An 18995-nucleotide genomic window follows, 5' to 3' on the forward strand; every position below is an offset into this window, starting at 1 on the left:
TCGGCTGCAGCATTCACAATGACGTCCGAGTAGAAGACGTTTGATGAGAGGATCAGCGATTAGCTGAAGCATACTGATTTTGGCTGCGTGCCCACGATGCGTTTTTCAAGCGTTTTTGCTGCGGAATTTCCTCAGCGGAAGCGCTTTTAAAACACTTGGTAATACGTGCCCCATGGTCCCCAATGACAATCCGCATGTTCTGTGCACATGCTGCGGAATTTTCCGCAGCGGATATTCTGTGCGGAAAAATCCGCAGCATGTCCATTATTTGTGCATTTCCGCATGCGGATTTGCCTACTCAATGTTTTTGAAAAACGCATGGCAAATCTGCATGTAAAAACGCTTCAAAAACGCGTGTTAAAATCCGCATTAAATTTTACTGGCAAGGACATGCAGAAACGCTGCGGAAATTTTCTGCTTCAATTCTGCATTGTGGGCGCATAGCTCTTCTCTTACTAAAGTGCATCTAAGCTGCAGGACCAGCCACAACCCTTGGACAAGCTTGGCCCTGTTTTTTGCAAGAAAGCAAATATGTTATTCTTATACCCTTTAATCCAGATTATAGAACAGTTTGTTTCTTATGGCTAAATTTTTCTTATTCAAAAATGCTGCGATCAGATGTTACTTTGGGGTTACAATTACACATAGTTTTTTGTGCGTTTCTGTGCTTGTTTTTTTGGCCCAAAGCCGTTGGTGAATTCTAGTAAGGCTATGTTCACAAGTTGCTCTTTTGCTGCGGTTTTTTCTGCAGGCAAAACCTGCTCTCTTGGCAGTAAAGAAGCTGCTTACAAAAAGCAGGTTTTTCTGCGTTTTTGCTGTGTTTTTTTACTTTTTGCTGCGTTTTTATTGTCTCTTGTGCATGCTAATAAAGTTTAGTGCCTAACAAAAAAAAACCCATGATGCAACTCCCTTAGGTTTTTGCAGCAAAACCTGAAACCTGGAGTTTTTTTGCTGCGTTTTTGCTGCATTCTTGCACTTGCTTTTTAGGGGATGTCCACACTAGGTGCTTTTTCAACGTTTTTTTTCTGCAGCAAAACCTAATCTCTTGGCAGTAAAGTTTGTGCCTCAAAAAAGTAGATTTTGCTTAGCTTTTGCTTGTTTTTTTTTTTCTGCGTTTTTGTCACTGTCCATTTGTCTCTTCATGCATGTTGATAAAGTTTAGTGACAAAAAATGACCTATTCAACTTCATCAGGTTTTGGCACAAAAAATGCTGAAAAACCTGTTTTTTTCAGCGTTTTTTCAGCATTTTTGTCACTGCTCATTACTTTCAATGGGTGAAAAAACGCTGAAAGAAGTGAGCTCTATTGTGCAAAAAAACATGCAAAGATACTGATGACAAAAAACCCATGATGTGTGCATGAGATTTCTGAAACGTCATAGCTTTTGCTGGTACTGTAAAACACAGCTGAAAATTTGCATAAAAAAACGCAGCAAAAACGCAACGTGTGAACATACACTTCCTATACTTCTTCTTCCGGCTGGACCAACTTCTGGCCTTGACTCAAAAATGTAATGTGTTTCCAACCTAAGTTCTGTAGTGAAATATAAAACTCCCTATATACAATACATTTTGAATTGTGGTGTTTTGGTGGCATTTTTGGTGATTTTTTTCAAAACGCACTCTCGGAGTATGGCATTTTTTACCATTTTTTTCAGCTGTCCATAAGCTTCTTTTTAGGATTTGAATAAAAGGAAGAAAAAAAAGCATGTATAAAATAGTAAAAGATAAAAAAGCACCGAAAATTCTTGTAAAAAAATGCAGCAAAAATTTTGTGTGTATGAAGGAGACTTTACAGCAAGTATTTTAACTTGGCAAAAATATTTACGTATTATAGGCACTGTGCGGCTGCTTATTGGGCACTTGTGATCCCGGTAATGGGGAGATTAAGACTTGTATTTCTCGGTCATCCAACCTGTATGACCATCAGCCCAGGTGTATTTACTATGCAGATTGGATTCAGTTTTTGGAGGAGATGTGGTTTAATTCAAAATTTTTCATATAAAATATTAGGATAGACCAGAGTAAACAGAATAAATGATGGTAGATTTCGGGAGACACAGTCACTTCTTTGACTCAACAGGTTGTTTTTACACATCAAAAGAATATGTCCTTAGGAAATCTCCATAGAAATGTCATTCAGAAAGATATAATGCATGCTAGTATAATCCTGTTGGTTATGAATTAAATATTATTGCACAATATGTGAGAATAAAGAAAGACAACTTTCAGAGCAAAGCTGTTTTTGCCATTTTGGTAAAAACCCATTTCTTTTGCAAAACCACAGTATTTTGCCATGATTATGTGAAAGAAACAAGACTGCAAAATGGTTTATTCATAGCACAGCTATGTGCACAAATAGTTTATGGCAGCACACGGTGGATTTACGGTGACAGACACTGCTGCTTTGAATTATACCTCTGTATGGCACAATAAATGTTTTATAGGGGTGAATAATAGCTCCATTATTATTATTATTATTATTCATCCTGAAGAAAATCCTCTCTGTCCCAGTATAAAATTGGAGGCACACAGTGCATAGCCTGCTCATAGTCATTTATGGTGGATCATTCCATCATTCCTTAAAGGATTATTTTTCTCTTTCCAAGTTATCACCTATCACAGAATAGGTGATAAATTGATAATCACTGAGGGTCCGACTGATACTGAGAATAGGGCTCTAAAAAAAAGTCCATCTGTTCATTGGCTGTTGGACTGCCAGAGATACAGGAGTACAGGGATCCGTTATTTCCTGCCAGTCCCATGGACAATAAATGGAGCACATGTGCACCCATTCTTGGCATTTTTTGAGAGCTGATGCAAACTATATGGGCACTGAGCAATCATTAGTATCTGTAAAACCAGTGCACAGGTCTCCTGGCAGCGTGCTTAGGGTGCGCGCTCGCTCCCTGTCTTTTAAAGGCACTCTTGATTTGTCCCCAGCCAGTAGCTGGGAGACACTAGGCACTTAAGGCACCTTCTCCTGTAGGGAGGTGCCGGAGCAACAATTGTTTCAGTCAGTCTACAAGCTGCTAGTCTGTTGTTAGGTCCCTGTACATGTCCAGTTCATCTAAATCAGTACCTGAACCTGAAACCGCACCTGCGGTACCTGAACCTGAAGCCATACCTGTACCAGAAACCGCTCCGGCAGTACCTGAACCAGGACCTGTGCTTGAGACCCATATTATGTATACCAGCACCAGTGTCGGCCTCGTCTGAACAAGCTCCAATATATGTTCCATCAGAATCCAGTCCTGCTTTGGACTCCGAGTCCGTGTCTACTTTTCTGACCCTTGGGATCGGCTGCCATGGTACCTGGATCTGTCCTGGAGTGGCACCTGGCATCCACCTGTGGCTCAAGTCTAACCCCACCATCAGGGGCTCTAGTGAAGACACAGGTGTAACAACCCTCCAGGCTTTCACCAGCCTGTGGCACAGTGGTTCCATGATCCAGCAGTGTGACAGTATCATTGTTCGGTCTCCATTCAGTTGGCATAGCGTCAGTGGCACCTCCCTTATTACCACGGAAACATTCTGCCAATAACATGAGTTTAGGGCCTGCATAAAGTAACCAGATAGCCAAGGAACGCACATTTACAGTGCTGGCCAAAAGTATTGGCACCCCTGCAATTCTGTCAGATAATACTCAGTTTCTTCCTGAAAATGATTGCAATCACAAATTCTTTGGTATTATTATCTTCATTTAATTTGCTTGCAAGGAAAAAACACAAAAGAGAATGAAGCAAAAATCAAATCATTGATCATTTCACATAAAACTCCAAAAAAGGGCCGGACAAAAGTATTGGCACCCTCAGCCTAATACTTGGTTGCACAACCTTTAGCCAAAATAACTGCGAACAACCGCATCCGGTAACCATCAATGAGTTTCTTACAATGCTCTGCTGGAATTGTAGACCATTCTTCTTTGGCAAACTGCTCCAGGTCCCTGATATTTGAAGGGTGCCTTCTCCAAACTGCCATTTTGAGATCTCTCCACAGGTGTTCTATGGGATTCAGGTCTGGACTCATTGCTGGCCACCTTAGAAGTCTCCAGTGCTTTCTCTAAAACCATTTTAGAGTGCTTTTGGAAGTGTGTTTTGGGTCATTGTCCTGCTGGAAGACCCATGACCTCTGAGGGAGACCCAGCTTTCTCACACTGGGCCCTACATTATGCTGCAAAATTTGTTGGTAGTCTTCAGACTTCATAATGCCATGCACACGGTCAAGCAGTCCAGTGCCAGAGGAAGCAAAGCAACCCCAAAACATAAGGGAACCTCCGCCGTGTTTGACTGTAGGGACCGTGTTCTTTTCTTTGAATGCCTCTTTTTTTTTCCTGTACACTCTATGTTGATGCTTTTTCCCAAAAAGCTCTACTTTTGTCTCATCTGACCAGAGAACATTCTTCCAAAATGTTTTAGGCTTTCTCAGGTAAGTTTTGGCAAACTCCAGCCTGTTTTTTTTATGTCTCGGGGTAAGAAGTGGGGTCTTCCTGGGTATCCTACCATACAGTCCCTTTTCATTCAGACGCCGACGGATAGTACGGGTTGACACTGTTGTACCGTCGGACTGCAGGGCAGCTTGAACTTGTTTGGATGTTAGTCGAGGTTCTTTATCCACCATGCGCACAATCTTGCGTTGAAATCTCTCGTCAATTTTTCTTTTCCGTCCACATCTAGGGAGGTTAGCCACAGTGCCATGGGCTTTAAACTTCTTGATGACACTGCGCACGGAAGACACAGGAACATTCAGGTCTTTGGAGATGGACTTGTAGCCTTGAGATTGCTCATGCTTCCTCACAATTTGGTTTCTCAAGTCCTCAGACAGTTCTTTGGTCTTCTTTCTTTTCTCCATGCTCAATGTGGTACACACAAGGACACAGGACAGAGGTTGAGTCAACTTTAATCCATGTTAACTGGCTGCAAGTGTGATTTAGTTATTGCCAACACCTGTTAGGTGCCACAGGTAAGTTACAGGTGCTGTTAATTACACGAATTAGAGAAGCATCACATGATTTTTCAAACATTGCCAATACTTTTGTCCACCCCCCTTTTTAGGTTTGGTGTGGAATTATATCCAATTTGGCTTTAGGACAATTCTTTTTGTGTTTTTTCATTGAAGACAAATTAAATGAAGAGAATAATACCAAAGAATTTGTGATTGCAATCATTTTCAGGAAGAAACTGAGTATTATCTGACAGAATTGCAGGGGTGACAATACTTTTGGCCAGCACTGTATAGTCTAATCAGCGGTATGATTATATGAGCCAATGACATATAACAAGCGCTCTTATAAACACTTGTTCCCCTGATTATCGGCCTGTGTGAAGAGGCTACCAGAGATGCCTGGTGGCAACTTATCTCCCCCCCGAGAAGAAAAAGATTGTGCATAGAAATGTAACATGGCCGATCCTTCTTTTCTTTTCTGTTGGGGGTAAACAGTCCTGCTGATCGTTATTGGCACCCATGAAATTTAAGTACATAATGTGGAATATCTCCTGAAAAAAATTAATCAAGTGAAACCGTTTTTTTCTATACGTGTTAAATACAAAAGAGCAAATGATAATAATTTAAAACCAAAAACAATGGGAGGGAAAAATAGAAAAACCTAAAGCTTGCTGTGTCACTGGTATTGGCACCCTTTACATTAATTTAGTATGAAAACACATTTTGACTTGCCTGTGATGAATCACAAAAGAGATTCTCCTGTAATTCATTGTCAGTGCCCATGTGACATTAATTGGCTAATGAATGATAACTTCAGTGTTTTAAGCCACATGGTAGGCCCTGTTCCTTAGTCACAATGGTGAAGACAAAGGAGCTGTCGGAGGACATCAGAACTGCTATTATTAGCAAACACAAGACTTCCAAAGGGTATAAGGCCATCTCCAGAGACCTTGGTATCCCAGTTTCAACAGTGTGCAATGTTATTAAGAAGTTTGCCAAGCATGGAACCATCAAGAACCACCCTGAAAGTGGGGGAAAGAGGAAAATTAACAAGAGATGTCTTCGAAGGTTGGTGCGAATGGTGGAAAAAACACCATGTCAAACATCCAAAGACCTGAAGGCCAACCTGGGACAGTCTGGAGTCATGGTTTCAACAAGTACCATACGCCGCACACTAAGCGAAGCAGACCTTTATGGGCGAAGGCCAAGGTGGAAACCATTGCTGAAGAAAAGACATAAAAAGGAATGACTGATCTTTGCCAAAGGAGTACCTTGACAAACCACCATCCTTCTGGGAAAATATTCTGTGGACAGATGAAATAAAAGCAGAGCTTTTTGGCAGTGCAAAGCAACAGTTTGTTTACAGACAGCGCAATGAAGCTTATAAGGAAAAGAACACCTTACCAACAGTTAAGCATGGTGAAGGATTCATAATGCTGTGGGGTTGCTTTGCTGCATCTGATACTGGAGGCCTTGACTGTGTCACAGGAATCATGAAATCAGAGAATTATCAAGATATTTTAGAGTGAAATGTCCAACCCAGTGTAGGAAAACTTGGTTTGAGTCGAAGATCATGGGTCCTCCAGTAAGACAATGACTCTTGCACCCCTGCAATCTATCCCAATCTCTGCTGCCCGACTAATCCACCTGTCCCCCCGCTATTCCCCGGCCTCTCCTCTCTGTCAATCCCTTCACTGGCTCCCCATTGCCCAGAGACTCCAGTTCAAAACCCTAACGATGGCATATAAAGCCATCCACAACCTGTCTGCTCCATACATCTGTGACTAAGGCTGTGTGCCCACGTAGCGTTTTTCAAGCGTTTATGCTGCGGAATTTCCGCAGCGGAAACGCTTGTAAAATGCTAGGTAATCCGCACCCCATGGTCCCCAAGGGGATTCCGCATGTTCTATGCACATGCTGCGGATTTTTCCGCAGCGTTTATGCTGCGTACAAAAATCCGCAGCATGTCATTTAATTTTGCGGAAGTGCAGCGGAACTCCCGCCATTGACTTGCATTGAGACGCACAGAAACCGCGAAACATTTTTACAAGCGGCTTCTATGCGTCTCTATGTGCGGATGGTACCCAGTTCTGGAGGAGAGGAGACTCTCATCCAGACCTGGGTACCATTGTACCTGTAAAAAAAGAATAAAATAACAAATAAAGTTTATACTCACCTGTCCGGCGTCTTCTCTCTGAATGCCAGCAGCGCTGAAGGACCTTCGGTGACGTCACAGTCATGTGACCGCAGGCCCTGCACCGCTCTGTCTCGCGAGATGCCGGCATCCAGGAACCAGACAGGAAGCAGCACTGCAGCCACACCGGGGCCTCGGGGGTGAGTATAGCTTTATTTGTTCTAATTTTTACGGTTCACACTGTATAAATCCATGCTGTTTGCATGGATTTATACAGTGTGACCTAGTTGTCAAGCACTTTCCAAGTGATGCTATCGCCTGGAAAGTGCTTGTCAATCTGCATGCGGAAACGCATGTGAACCCGCATGTGGATCCGCATGTATTCTGCAGGAAAAACGCATGCACAATCTGCATGCGTTTTTTTCTGCCAGGGAGATGCAGAAATGCTGCAGAAATTTTCTGCTTCATTTCTGCATCGTGGGCACATAGCCTTAGTCTCCCGGTACTTACCTGCACACAACCTCCGATCCTCACTAGATCTCCTTCTCTACTCCCCTCTTATCTCCTCTTCCCACAATCGCATACAAGATTTCTCCCGTGCATCCCCCCTACTCTGGAACGCTCTACCCCCAACTCTCGGCTACCGTGGAAATCTTCAAAAGGAACCTGAAGACCCACGTCTTTCAACAAGCCTACAGCCTGCAGTAACCCTTGCTCCACCATACCGCTGCATGACCAGCTGTACCCTCACCTACTGTATCCTTACCCATCCCTTGTAGATTGTGAGCCCTTGCGGGCAGGGTCCTCTCTCCTCCTGTACTAGTCGCTGACTTGTTTTTGTTCAAATTATTGTACTTGTTGTTTCCTATGTATACACCTTTTAAACATGTAAAGTGCCATGGAATCAATGGCGCTATAATAATAAATAATAATAATGACCCAAAGCACACATCCCAAAATACACAGGAATGGTTGAAAAAGAAAAAAATGGACTGTTTTAAAATGGCCAGCAATGAGTCCTGATCTCAATCCCACTGAAAATCTTTGGGGTGAGCTGAAATCTGCCATTGGGAAAAAGAACCCTGCAAACATTAAAGAGCTTGTACAAACTGCAAAGGAAGAGTGGGAAAAAATTCCAGCTGAGAACCTTAAGAAGTTTATAGATGACTACAAGAAACTTTTGGAGGAAGCAATGCCAAAGAGTGTGCAACCAAGCATTAATTAGGGGTGCCTTTACTGCTGCACATGCTGTTTATTCTGTTTTTTTTTCTTTGAAATTGCAACATGGGAGTTGACAAACAATGTTTTATTGTTGTATTACTTTGGACTACTAATTAAAAAATCCTGAGGATATAACTTTGGTACATTCCTATATATTTCTGAAGATATTGTACAGTCTGTGAAAAAAATTAAGGGGTACCAATAATGGTGAGCAACACTGTAATTGGGAGGCCCTTATGCACATAGGATAACCTTCTGGTCCCCTCTGCAAAGAAGCATTAAGGCATTTCGCTTTACAGTCGTTATTTTTTTTTTCAGTTTTGAATTTCTTTTTTTAATCAGATCATTCAAGGTCTAAGTCATTTTCAATTAAACTTTTCTTTAGATGATAATGGTAAAACTTTCCTATTAAATAAGTTGGCGGAAAGTTCTGAGCTGTAGACAGACCTACATCCAAGATATGTCTGTCGTGCGAGTTATTACTTGTCCTTGTTGAGGTGTTATTATAACCATTATTTCCTATCTAGAGTACTGACAAGTCCACAAAGTTCTCTACAGGCTAAACATGATTTTGCCAAGTCCCGTCATGTTTAGTAACACTACACCTTAGAAATCCATTATCCTAAATGGAAAAAAACAAAATAGTTGAATTTTTATAAAAAACTGATGCAAAAAGCGATGCTTTCCTGTAAACTATGACAAGCAGCTGGCATGTGAATGGTACATGTGGCATTTAATGCATTATTACTCATGGTATGATCTGTGAGAAATAGTCCAACGTGAATTATTTTTGCAGCTGGAAAAGGCTGAAGTCTTTGACATCAACAGTGGAGTAATGAAAGCTGACATATGTGGCACTAAAGCGTAGCTCCAGTAATAAGTATAAAATTCATAGTGCGATGATTACTGAAAGAGAGTGGGATTTATGTAAACCCTGGGTTGGCCAGGAGTGTGCCCTGGGGGGGTTGGAAGGTTCCCAGAAGAAGTGTGGCAGGGTCGGGTTATAAAAGTCACCAGAAATGTTAGCGACTATAAGGTTCTTAGTATTGTTAGTACTCTTGAGGTCATCCTGTGCCGCACCTATGAAACTTTTAGTGCTCCACAGGTTATGCTTCAAATCTTTCCTCTCTACTAATTCACTAAAAAGACGTTTTGTTCGTTGTCCAAAGGAATTCTGTAGCCAGTCAGTTTATCTACAAGCCTGCTATTGTACAATATATTTGCCTTTTGCAGAGAGATAGAAAATTCCTGTTTGAATCCATGCCTATGCTGCTGTGATCAAAGTACTTTATTAATTAGCATGATACCTATATCTGTTTGGGTGAGAGATTTACAAAAGTTTATTTTAGATATATCTTTATCTCTCAGTAGGGAGTGTGACACTGAGTTACTAATCAAGGATAAGCCATGAGACAGGAAAGTCAGGAGGTCCGAGGTCAAATACCAGGAGGGCTCGTAGTTAGAGGGGCAATAGAAAAGCATGGTCAAGTAACAGTCGTCTGGGGTCCAAATGCCAGGAACATACGACAAGATAAGGGGCTATGACAAACAGATAGTCAAGTCCGGGGTCAGGAACCTGAGGTTAGAGAGCATCAAGAGCAAAAGGGATAACACACACAAGTAGTCACAACAAATCTCAGGTCCGGCAACAAGATCAGGGAATCGGACACATAGCAAAGCACACACCTCACAGAACAAAGCTACAGCTGACAGAGACAAGAGGCAAGCATCCAGCTAAGTAGTCTGGGAATCATTCTGAACAGGAGACACCTGTAGGAAGCCCAGCACACCCCGGCCCTGATTGGGCTACTGGACTGTCACTCACCACACTGAAAGCTCAGCATGCCCAAGCCTCAGATTGGAGGGCTGAGCTGTCTATCAATATACTGACAAGTCCGCACGTCCCTGCCCCAGATTAGATGTCTGAGCTGCCACTCACCACACTGAGAGGAAATAAAGACTATAATGGTTTTTTTTTCATCCACACAGACCCCTGAGTAGAACCCAATGGATGTAGATATAAATATAATGAACAAAGGTGGTTTTTGAAAATTAATGTATGAACATATAATGGCCTTGTTTCCTAACTGCTGATCTTGTTCTTTTACAGGCAGTAAAATAATTCACTCGAAATCTGTTGTGTAACCACACAACTGAACAATGGTACTCATATTAGGACGCCGATTAAATAGAGAGGAGAGTGGAGTTCGTGAATCTCCTGCAACCAAAAGAAAAGTTTTTGAGATGGACCAAAAGTTGTCAGGTCACGAAGTGTTTGATTTTAATTCTGGTTCTTGCCATTCTGAAAGTATCCTGCAAACCTTCAATGAGTTTCGAGAGAGCCGGCTTTTTACAGATGTCATCATTTGTGTGGAAGGCAGAGAATTCCCATGTCACAGAGCAGTCCTCTCAGCCTGTAGCAGCTACTTCCGGGCCATGTTCTGCAACGATCACAGAGAAAGCAGGGAGATGTTGGTTGAAATCAATGGGATTTTTGCTGAAGCTATGGATTGCTTCTTGCAGTATGTCTACACAGGGAAAGTAAAGATTACGACTGAAAATGTCCAGTATCTGTTCGAAACCTCCAGCTTGTTCCAGATCAGCGTGTTGCGCGATGCATGCGCCAAATTTTTGGAAGAGCAGCTGGACCCATGCAATTGCTTAGGAATCCAACACTTTGCTGACACTCACTCCCTCAAGACACTCTTCACCAAGTGTAAAACGTTTGCACAACAGGCATTTGAAGTGGTTGTCCAACACGAAGAGTTTTTGGAGCTGGGAAAGGCTGAAGTCATTGATTACATCAGTAGCGATGAATTGGTTGTCAGCAAAGAAGAGTTTGTGTTTGAGGCAGTCATGCGATGGGTGTACCACCATGTTGATGTCAGGAGACCTATGTTGCATGAACTCTTGACACATGTTCGGCTACCTCTGCTGCACCCTAACTACTTTGTGCAAACTGTAGAAGTCGATCAGCTGATTCAGAACTCTGCAGAATGCTACCAGCTGCTCCACGAAGCCAGGAGATATCACATACTTGGAAATGAAATGATGTCACCTCGGACCAGGCCACGCAGGTTTGAATTATCTCAGAACACATATTGTGTACTTTTGTCAACCCCTGTTCATTTTTACCTATGGGGTACTTTAAGGCTGTGTGCTCACTATGCGTTTTTTAAGCATTTCCGCAGCGGCAATTCCGCTGCAGAAATGCTTAAAAAACGCTTGGTAGAAGGTCTACCATGTTCCCCAATGATAATCCGCATGTGCTGTGCACATGCTGCGGAACTTTCTGCTGCGGATTATCTTTTCGGAAAAATCCGCAGCACTATCAATTATTTTGCGGAAGCGCGGCCTTTTAATCCGCCATTGACTTGCATTGGAACACATGGAATCCGCATCACTGCATCTGTACATGCGGAATCCATGCGTTTCAATGTGCGGATGGTACCCGGGTTTGGACAAGAGGAGACTCTCCTCCAGACCCGGGTACCATAGAAACTGTAAAAAAAAGAATTTGCTCTGGTAGCCACAGTGGTAGTAATACCATGTCTGGGAGCAAAACAGGGGTTTCCTGGCCAGGAACACACTACACGCAACACCTCCTGCTCCAGACCAGAAAGGGGAGGATCCTGCCCTTTATAACCAGGTCTGGAGGCGGGGTTAGTCAGTCTAAGTCTAGAGCTCAGTGTGTGGAGTCAAGTAGGACACAAAGGAGCAAGGAGCTGAGGACTGGAGCTGGCAGAGCTCGTCCTGACCAGAGCACATACAAGCTGCCGACAAGCCAAGACAAGGACACCGGGGGCCATCAGAAGGTAAGTATAATATTTATTTTTTAACATTCTTTCGGTCACACTATATAAATCCATGCCATTTGCATGGATTTATATAGTGTGACCAAGTTGTCAAGCACTTTCCAAGTGATGCTAAAATCGCTTGGAAAGCGCTTTACAACCCGTATGCGGAAATGCATGTGAAGAACGCTTCACTTCCGCATGTCCCTGGCAGGAAAAACGCATGTACAATCCGCATATACAATCCGCATGCGTTTTTTCTGCCAGGGGAGATGCAGAAACGCTCAGGAAAAATCCGGAGCATTTCTGCATCGTGGGCACATAGCCTAAAGGGTTATTCACAAGCTAAACCCTTTTAATGGAATAGGGGATAACTTCCCGATCACTGAGGGCATAACTGCTGAGAGCCCCACCGATCCAGAGAAACAGGGCTCTGAAGAACCCTGTGTGAATGGAGATGTGGTCGATCATGCACCTTCACTCCATTCAGCCTTTTGAGAGTGCCAAGAGAGCATTGATCATCTATTTCCAGCTATCCCTTTCAGAATTAATGGAGCGGCAGTGCGCATAATCAACCACTGCTCCTTTTACACAGGGCTTTTCAGTGCCCTGGCTCTCGGGATCGGGGAGGTCCCAGCAGTTGGAACCCCAACAATTGTGAAGTTATCCACTCTCCTTTGGTTATCCCTTTAAGCTTTTTAAACTGTTTAAACTGTCTTAGAGAAGTAGAGAAAAATTAAAGCTAAACCCATATTCCCATGGCAAAATAAGCTGTTTGCCGAGAACATTTATGGGAATGTGTCATCAGAAAATGACCTAAATATTTATGTTAGACACAATATTTTAAAATTTTTTGATACTTTTAATTTATTTTATATGTTAAAAAGGAGTGTTGTAATCTTCTAATTTCAGGAGCATCTCCTGGTTGCCAGGTGCAATGTGTTCCTGAAGATAGACATTTCAGACCCGTGATATGGCTGCTCCACTGGTCAGTACTGAGGCCCTCCCACGCTGCAAGCAGTGGCAGCTTTGCCTCTGAAAAGCACAGAGTGACTGAAGCTGGTCAGATCCAGCAATTCAGGCAGCTTTGGAGCAGCACATACAAGCTGTAAAGCAAAAAGAGTCTAGAAGTGATGCGCGCTCATTGCCTAGGAAACCGGCCACTTTGAAACTGCAGGGTGGCTGGTAACCTAGGCAACGAGCTCTATACTATAGAACTCAAAATCACTTCATACTTGCGCATGGAGAGAATTTTTATCAAGAGGTAAATTACAAAGTTGCTAATTTCTTACAAGCACTTTGCAATTTTTACCATTTAAAAACCTGAGACCACCCCTTTTAATTTTCACAATGACCACTGAGCCTCCTCATAGGCTGACACTGATTATCACTGGAAGAGTACAATGACAGGAAACAATCTCTGCCCCCATAATTATGTACAGCAAGTAGAATTAAAATGCCAAATAATATGTATAGTAGTACCTGGCTTACTATTTCTGTATGAGCTCTGGGTATATCTATGATGAGACAACCCTTCTAACTGCACAAAGGTAAAACAAATATTAAAGTTGCAAAACAGGTAATAATGACAAATGCACAAGATAAATTGCAAAGATTCTGAATGTTACACATCGTAGCCATATTACCAAGGTAGTCCGAGTGGCTGGTAGACTGTAAGCCGTGGACTGTAGGTCACCATTATACACAAGCTCTACTTTGACTGCACTGAATATATGGTTGACATATTTGCTATTTTTACAGGTCCACTGGCTACTCTGAGGTCATTGTAGTAGTCGGAGGTTGCGAACGCGTTGGAGGATTTAATCTTCCTTACACCGAATGCTATGATCCGGTAACCGGAGAGTGGAAATCACTGGCAAAGCTTCCAGAATTTACAAAGTCAGAATATGCAGTGTGTGCCCTGAGGAATGACATCCTGGTGTCAGGTGAGGGCTACTGCGAAGGCAGGGTTGATATGTCTATTACTATTTTGCATTGCATTGGCAGTCTTCGTGTTTGGCACTGCACCTTTCATGCCCTCCTATTTTGGCAGTGGTCATAGACCTACACCAATCTTAATATTTGCTTGGTTTACGATTTCTCGGGTTGGACAACAAAGGGCTCCAGTTCCCAGGAGATCAGTGTTTTGGGAGTCACTCTGCAGCAATGTAACAAACACCTTCTGGGCCGACAGCCAGGACAAATTTGTTAAACTTGGGTCATTGGATTGTCAATGGGGTTGGTTGTACGAACCTCTGCGGCTGTCAGCTCTGTTGACAATGGTTCATTTAGTTTCAAGTATGAATAACTACTTGGTATTGAGTCATCTGTGATAACTATGTCTAGATTTCTCAGCAAAGGTGTAAGATGAAGTTCCTGGGCCTAAGATCAAATTCTGTAACAAGACCCTTCTCCTGCCATGTGTCATTTTGTATACTGGTGTTTTTACTCTACGGTAGAGAGGCCTTTCGACCCCCTGAAGCACCAGAGCCCTTGTCCAACTGCTAACTGTGCGCCCTAGACACCCCTAGACGTCAGTATTTAACGGTTTGGGTCCATCTAATTTTTTTAAAGTTTTTAATCTATTATTTAGTTAGAAAAGTGTTCTAAAATCCTTTGTCCCTTATTATATTTTCAGAAGTTGCACTATTTGGATTATGTTAGAAGGGATACAGAGGTAATAGATTAGTGACAGGGCAGGGGCATACCGTCCATAGTTGCAGACCATGCGGCCACGATGAGGCATGTACGCTGGGGGGTCCAGTGCTAGGCTACACTGACACCCCCACTCCACCCGCCCATCGTCACAGTTTCAACAGTAAGCGCATCCTCAGGATGGAGATGCTTTTGAATAGAATAGTGTAACTGAGTCGTCGGCTTGTGGCTGCACTATTCGGTCTTCGCATCCGTCGCAATGACGTCACTAAATTGCGCCTGACTTGCCTGAACTGCGGGGAAACGTGACTGAGTACCTTTTTTTTTATTTGTTAAATGTCAGTACTTGTGGGGAGATAGGGGAGACTGAAACTGTTTAGATAGTCTCATATTGCTTGGGGGGCTGTGGGATCCATCATACTGTGTGGAGGCTGTGGGGAAATTCATGCTGAGGGGGCATCATACTGTGGGGAAATGGGTTTTTGGGGTTACCATACTGTGTATGTGGGGCTGTTGGGGCATCATATTTTGTGGGGGGCTGTGGGGTCCATCATACTCTGTGGGGGGCTTTGGGGAACATGTTGCTGGGGGGCATCTTACTGTGGTGAAGGGGGTTTATGAGGTTGTTATACTGTGTATGTGGGGCTGTTGGCGCATCATACTTTGTGGGGGGCTGTGGGGTCGATCGTACTGTGGGGGGGGCCGAGGGGAACATGATGCTTGGGGGCATCTTACTGTGGTGAAGGGGGTTTATGAGGTTGTTATACTGTGTATGTGGGGCTGTTGGCGCATCATACTTTGTGGGGGGCTGTGGGGTCGATCGTACTGTGGGGGGGCAGAGGGGAACATGATGCTTGGGGGCATCTTACTGTGGTGAAGGGGGGTTTGTGAGGTTGTTATACTGTGTATGTGGGGCTCTTGGGGCATCATATTTTGTGGGGAGCTGTGGAATCCATCATACTGTGTATGGCTCATCAAACTGTGTAGAGGTCATGATACTGTGTGTGAGGGAACTATAGGGACATAATATTGTGTATGGCACTTTGGGAGCATCAGCTGTGAAATGTACTATACTTTGTTGGGGGTCACTATAGGGACATCATACTTTTCTGGAGGTACTGTGTGGTCATCATACTATGCGTGTGGGGTGGAGCTGTGGGGTTAAATTGTTAGGGGGAATTCACTGCACTATGGGGTTATCATGCTATGTGTAGGGGGACATCATACTCTATAAGGGCCATGAAAGAGATATAGTAGTGGGTGCGAACACTGAGGGGCTTCATTATTGGCATAATTACTATGGAAGTGCCGCAATACATATCCATCTCCCTGTTTTTAAAAGATCAGAAGTATGGCCCTACCTACTTCGCCGAATATTTTTTTTGGGGGTGTGAGGAGGAGGGGAGACCAATTAGGACTTTTACTATGGGCCCCATGATTTCTGTGTATGGCATTGACACAGGGAGGTCCAATGCTAGGAACCAGAGCAATCTGCTGCAATCCATTGGGGATCCAGGCAGCAAGTGCCCAGTTTCCCTGCAGCGCCACAACAGGGGTGAATGATGCATTACATGGTGGCTATTAAAATCTATAGGCTGTCTTTGTGATGAACAGACATACTGGGTCCTCTAGAGCGGGAAATGCTCTTTGCAGCTACTCACCATCCTAGCGAATAGATGATAGACTAGATGATAGATTAGAATGATGGTACTAATTACTAATTGATTGATTCATTAATCCTATTTTTAGGAGGAAGGATCAACAGTCGTGATGTATGGATCTATAATTCCCAGCTAAATATTTGGATCAGAGTTGCCTCACTAAACAAGGGAAGATGGCGTCATAAAATGGCTGTGCTTCTAGGGAAAGTAAGTTATTGTGATACATGGAATATAAAATTAGTTTTGAATTGTCTTCTCATTCCAGAATATCAGAAATTCACCTTTTTCAGTGATTTACTTTTTTATAGAGATTTGAGATTTTCTAGTACCATATCTGTAGAGAAACACAGGTGCATGTTTTGCTACTAGATAGAGATTGATAACAGTAATGTAATGGCCACCAACTGTGCACTTACACTGGGGAAAATAACTATTTGATACACTGACGATTTTGCAAGTTTTCCCACCTTCAAAGAATGGCGAGGTCTGTAATTTTTATCGTAGGTACACTTCACCTGTGAGAGACAGAATCTAAAAATAAAAGCCATAAAATCACATTGTAAGTGTTTTACATAATTAATTTGCATTTTATTGCATGTTATAAGTATTTGACACAATAAAAAAACAGAACTTAATATTTGCAGAAACCTTTGTTTGCAATTACAGAGGTAAGATGTTTCCTGTAGTTCTTGGCCAGGTTTGCACACACTGCAGCAGGGATTTTGGCCCACTCCTCCATACAGATGTTCTCCAGATCTTTCTGGTTTCAGGGCTGTCGCTGGGCAACATTGAGCTTCTGCTCCCTCCATAGATTTTCTATTGGGTTCAGGTCTGGAGACTGGCTGGGCCACTCTAGGACCTTGAAATGCTTCTTACGGAGCCACTCCTTGGTTGCCCTGGCTGTGTGTTTCGGGTCATTGTCATGCTGGAAGACCCAGCCACGACCCATCTTCAATGCTCTTACTGAGGGAAGGAGGTTGTTGGCAAAAATCTCGCGATACATGACCCCATCCATCTTCCCTTCAATACGATGCAGTCGCCCTGTTCCCTTTGCAGAAAAGCACCCCCAAAGTACTGTACGATGTTTTTGGGGTTGTACTCATCCTTCTTCCTCCAAACACGGCGAGTGGAGCCGATACCAAAAAGTTCTATTTTGCTCTCATCTGACCATATGACCTTCTCCCATGCCTCCTCTGGATCATCCAGATGGTCACTGGTGAATTTTAAATGGGCCTGGACATGTGCTGGTGTGAGCAGGGGGATCTTGCGTGCCCTGCAGGATTTTAATCCATGACTGCGTAGTGTGTTCCTAACGGTAATGTTTGAGACTGTGGTCCCAGCTCTCTTCAGGTCATTGATCAGGCCCTCCCATGTAGTTCTGGGCTGATTCCTGACCTTTCTCAGAATCATCCTTACCCCACGAGGCGAGATCTTGCATGGAGCCCCAGACAAAGGAAGTTGCACTCATCTTGTGTTTCTTCCATTTTCTAATAATTGTTCCAACAGTTGTTGCCTTCTCATCAAGCTGCTTGCCTATTGTCCTGTAGCCTATTCCAGCCTTATGCAGGTCTACAATCTTGTCCCTGGTGTCGTTAGACAGCTGTTTGGCTCTTTGGTCTTTGTCATGGTGGAGAGGTTGGAGTGTGATTGATTGAGTGTGTGGACAGGTGTCTTTTATACAGGTAACGAGTTCAAACAGGTACAAATAATACAGGTAATGAGTGCAGAGTAGGAGGGCTTCTTAAAGAAGGTCTGTGAGAGCCATAATTCTTGCTGGTTGGTAAGTGATCAAATACTTATTTCATGCAATAAAATGCAATTTAATTATGTTAAAATCATACAATGTGATTTTCTGGTTTTTATTTTTAGATCTGTCTCTCACAGGTGAAGTGTACCTCTGGTTATTACAGATCTCTCCATTCCCACCTACATTGGGAAAAAAGTATTTAGTCAGTCACCATAGTGGAGTTTGGAGTGTGACTGTTTGAGGTTGCAGACAGGTGTCTTTTATACTGATAACAAGTTCAAACAGGTGCCAGTAGTACAGGTAATGAGTGGAGGACAGAGGAGCCTCTTAAAGAAGAAGTTACAGGTCTGTGAGAGCCAGAAATCTTGCTTGTTTGTAATTGACCAAAATTTGAAAAAAAAATTCTTTCCAAATCAGACAATGTGATTTTCAGGATTTGTTTTCTCATTTTGTCTCTCATAGTTGAGGTCGACCTATGATGTCAATTACAGGCCTCTCTCATCTTTTTAAGTGGGAGAACTTACACAATTGGTGGCTGACTAAATACTTTTTTTCCCCACTGTACTGTATCCTCACCCATCCCTTTGTAGACTGTGAGCCCTCACGGGCAGGGTCCTCGCTGATCCTGTACCAGTCACCGTCATGTTTTGTTTAAGATTATTGTAATTGTTTTTGTATGTATACCCCTTTTTCACGTGTAAAGAGCCATGGAATAAATGGCACTATAACAATAAATAATAATTCTTTGTATGTGGGAAACCTTGCAAAATCGGCAGTGTATGAAATACGTAGTTTCCCCACTGTATTTGGCCACCACGTGACCAGAGCACATTAATTTAG

The 18995-nt window shown here is 43.0% G+C and overlaps 1 protein-coding gene across 2 annotated transcripts in view; it reads left to right on the forward strand.

The window, feature by feature from the left end:
• The window catches only part of KLHL24 (kelch like family member 24), a 67663-nt gene that overhangs the window by 31462 nt on the left and 17206 nt on the right, over positions 1–18995 (forward strand). For both annotated transcript variants that reach the window (XM_073674478.1, XM_073674479.1), the window contains exons 2-4: positions 10409–11375; positions 13854–14038; positions 16497–16615. In XM_073674478.1, the coding sequence (XP_073530579.1) occupies positions 10459–11375; positions 13854–14038; positions 16497–16615 (1221 nt within the window). In that variant the 5' untranslated portion in view covers positions 10409–10458. The remainder of the gene's footprint in view (positions 1–10408; positions 11376–13853; positions 14039–16496; positions 16616–18995) is intronic.

The sequence above is a fragment of the Phyllobates terribilis genome, unplaced genomic scaffold, assembly GCF_046119375.1.
Source record: "Phyllobates terribilis strain yellow unplaced genomic scaffold, ASM4611937v1 Scaffold_3__8_contigs__length_932513732, whole genome shotgun sequence".
Taxonomy (NCBI): Eukaryota; Metazoa; Chordata; class Amphibia; order Anura; family Dendrobatidae; genus Phyllobates; species Phyllobates terribilis.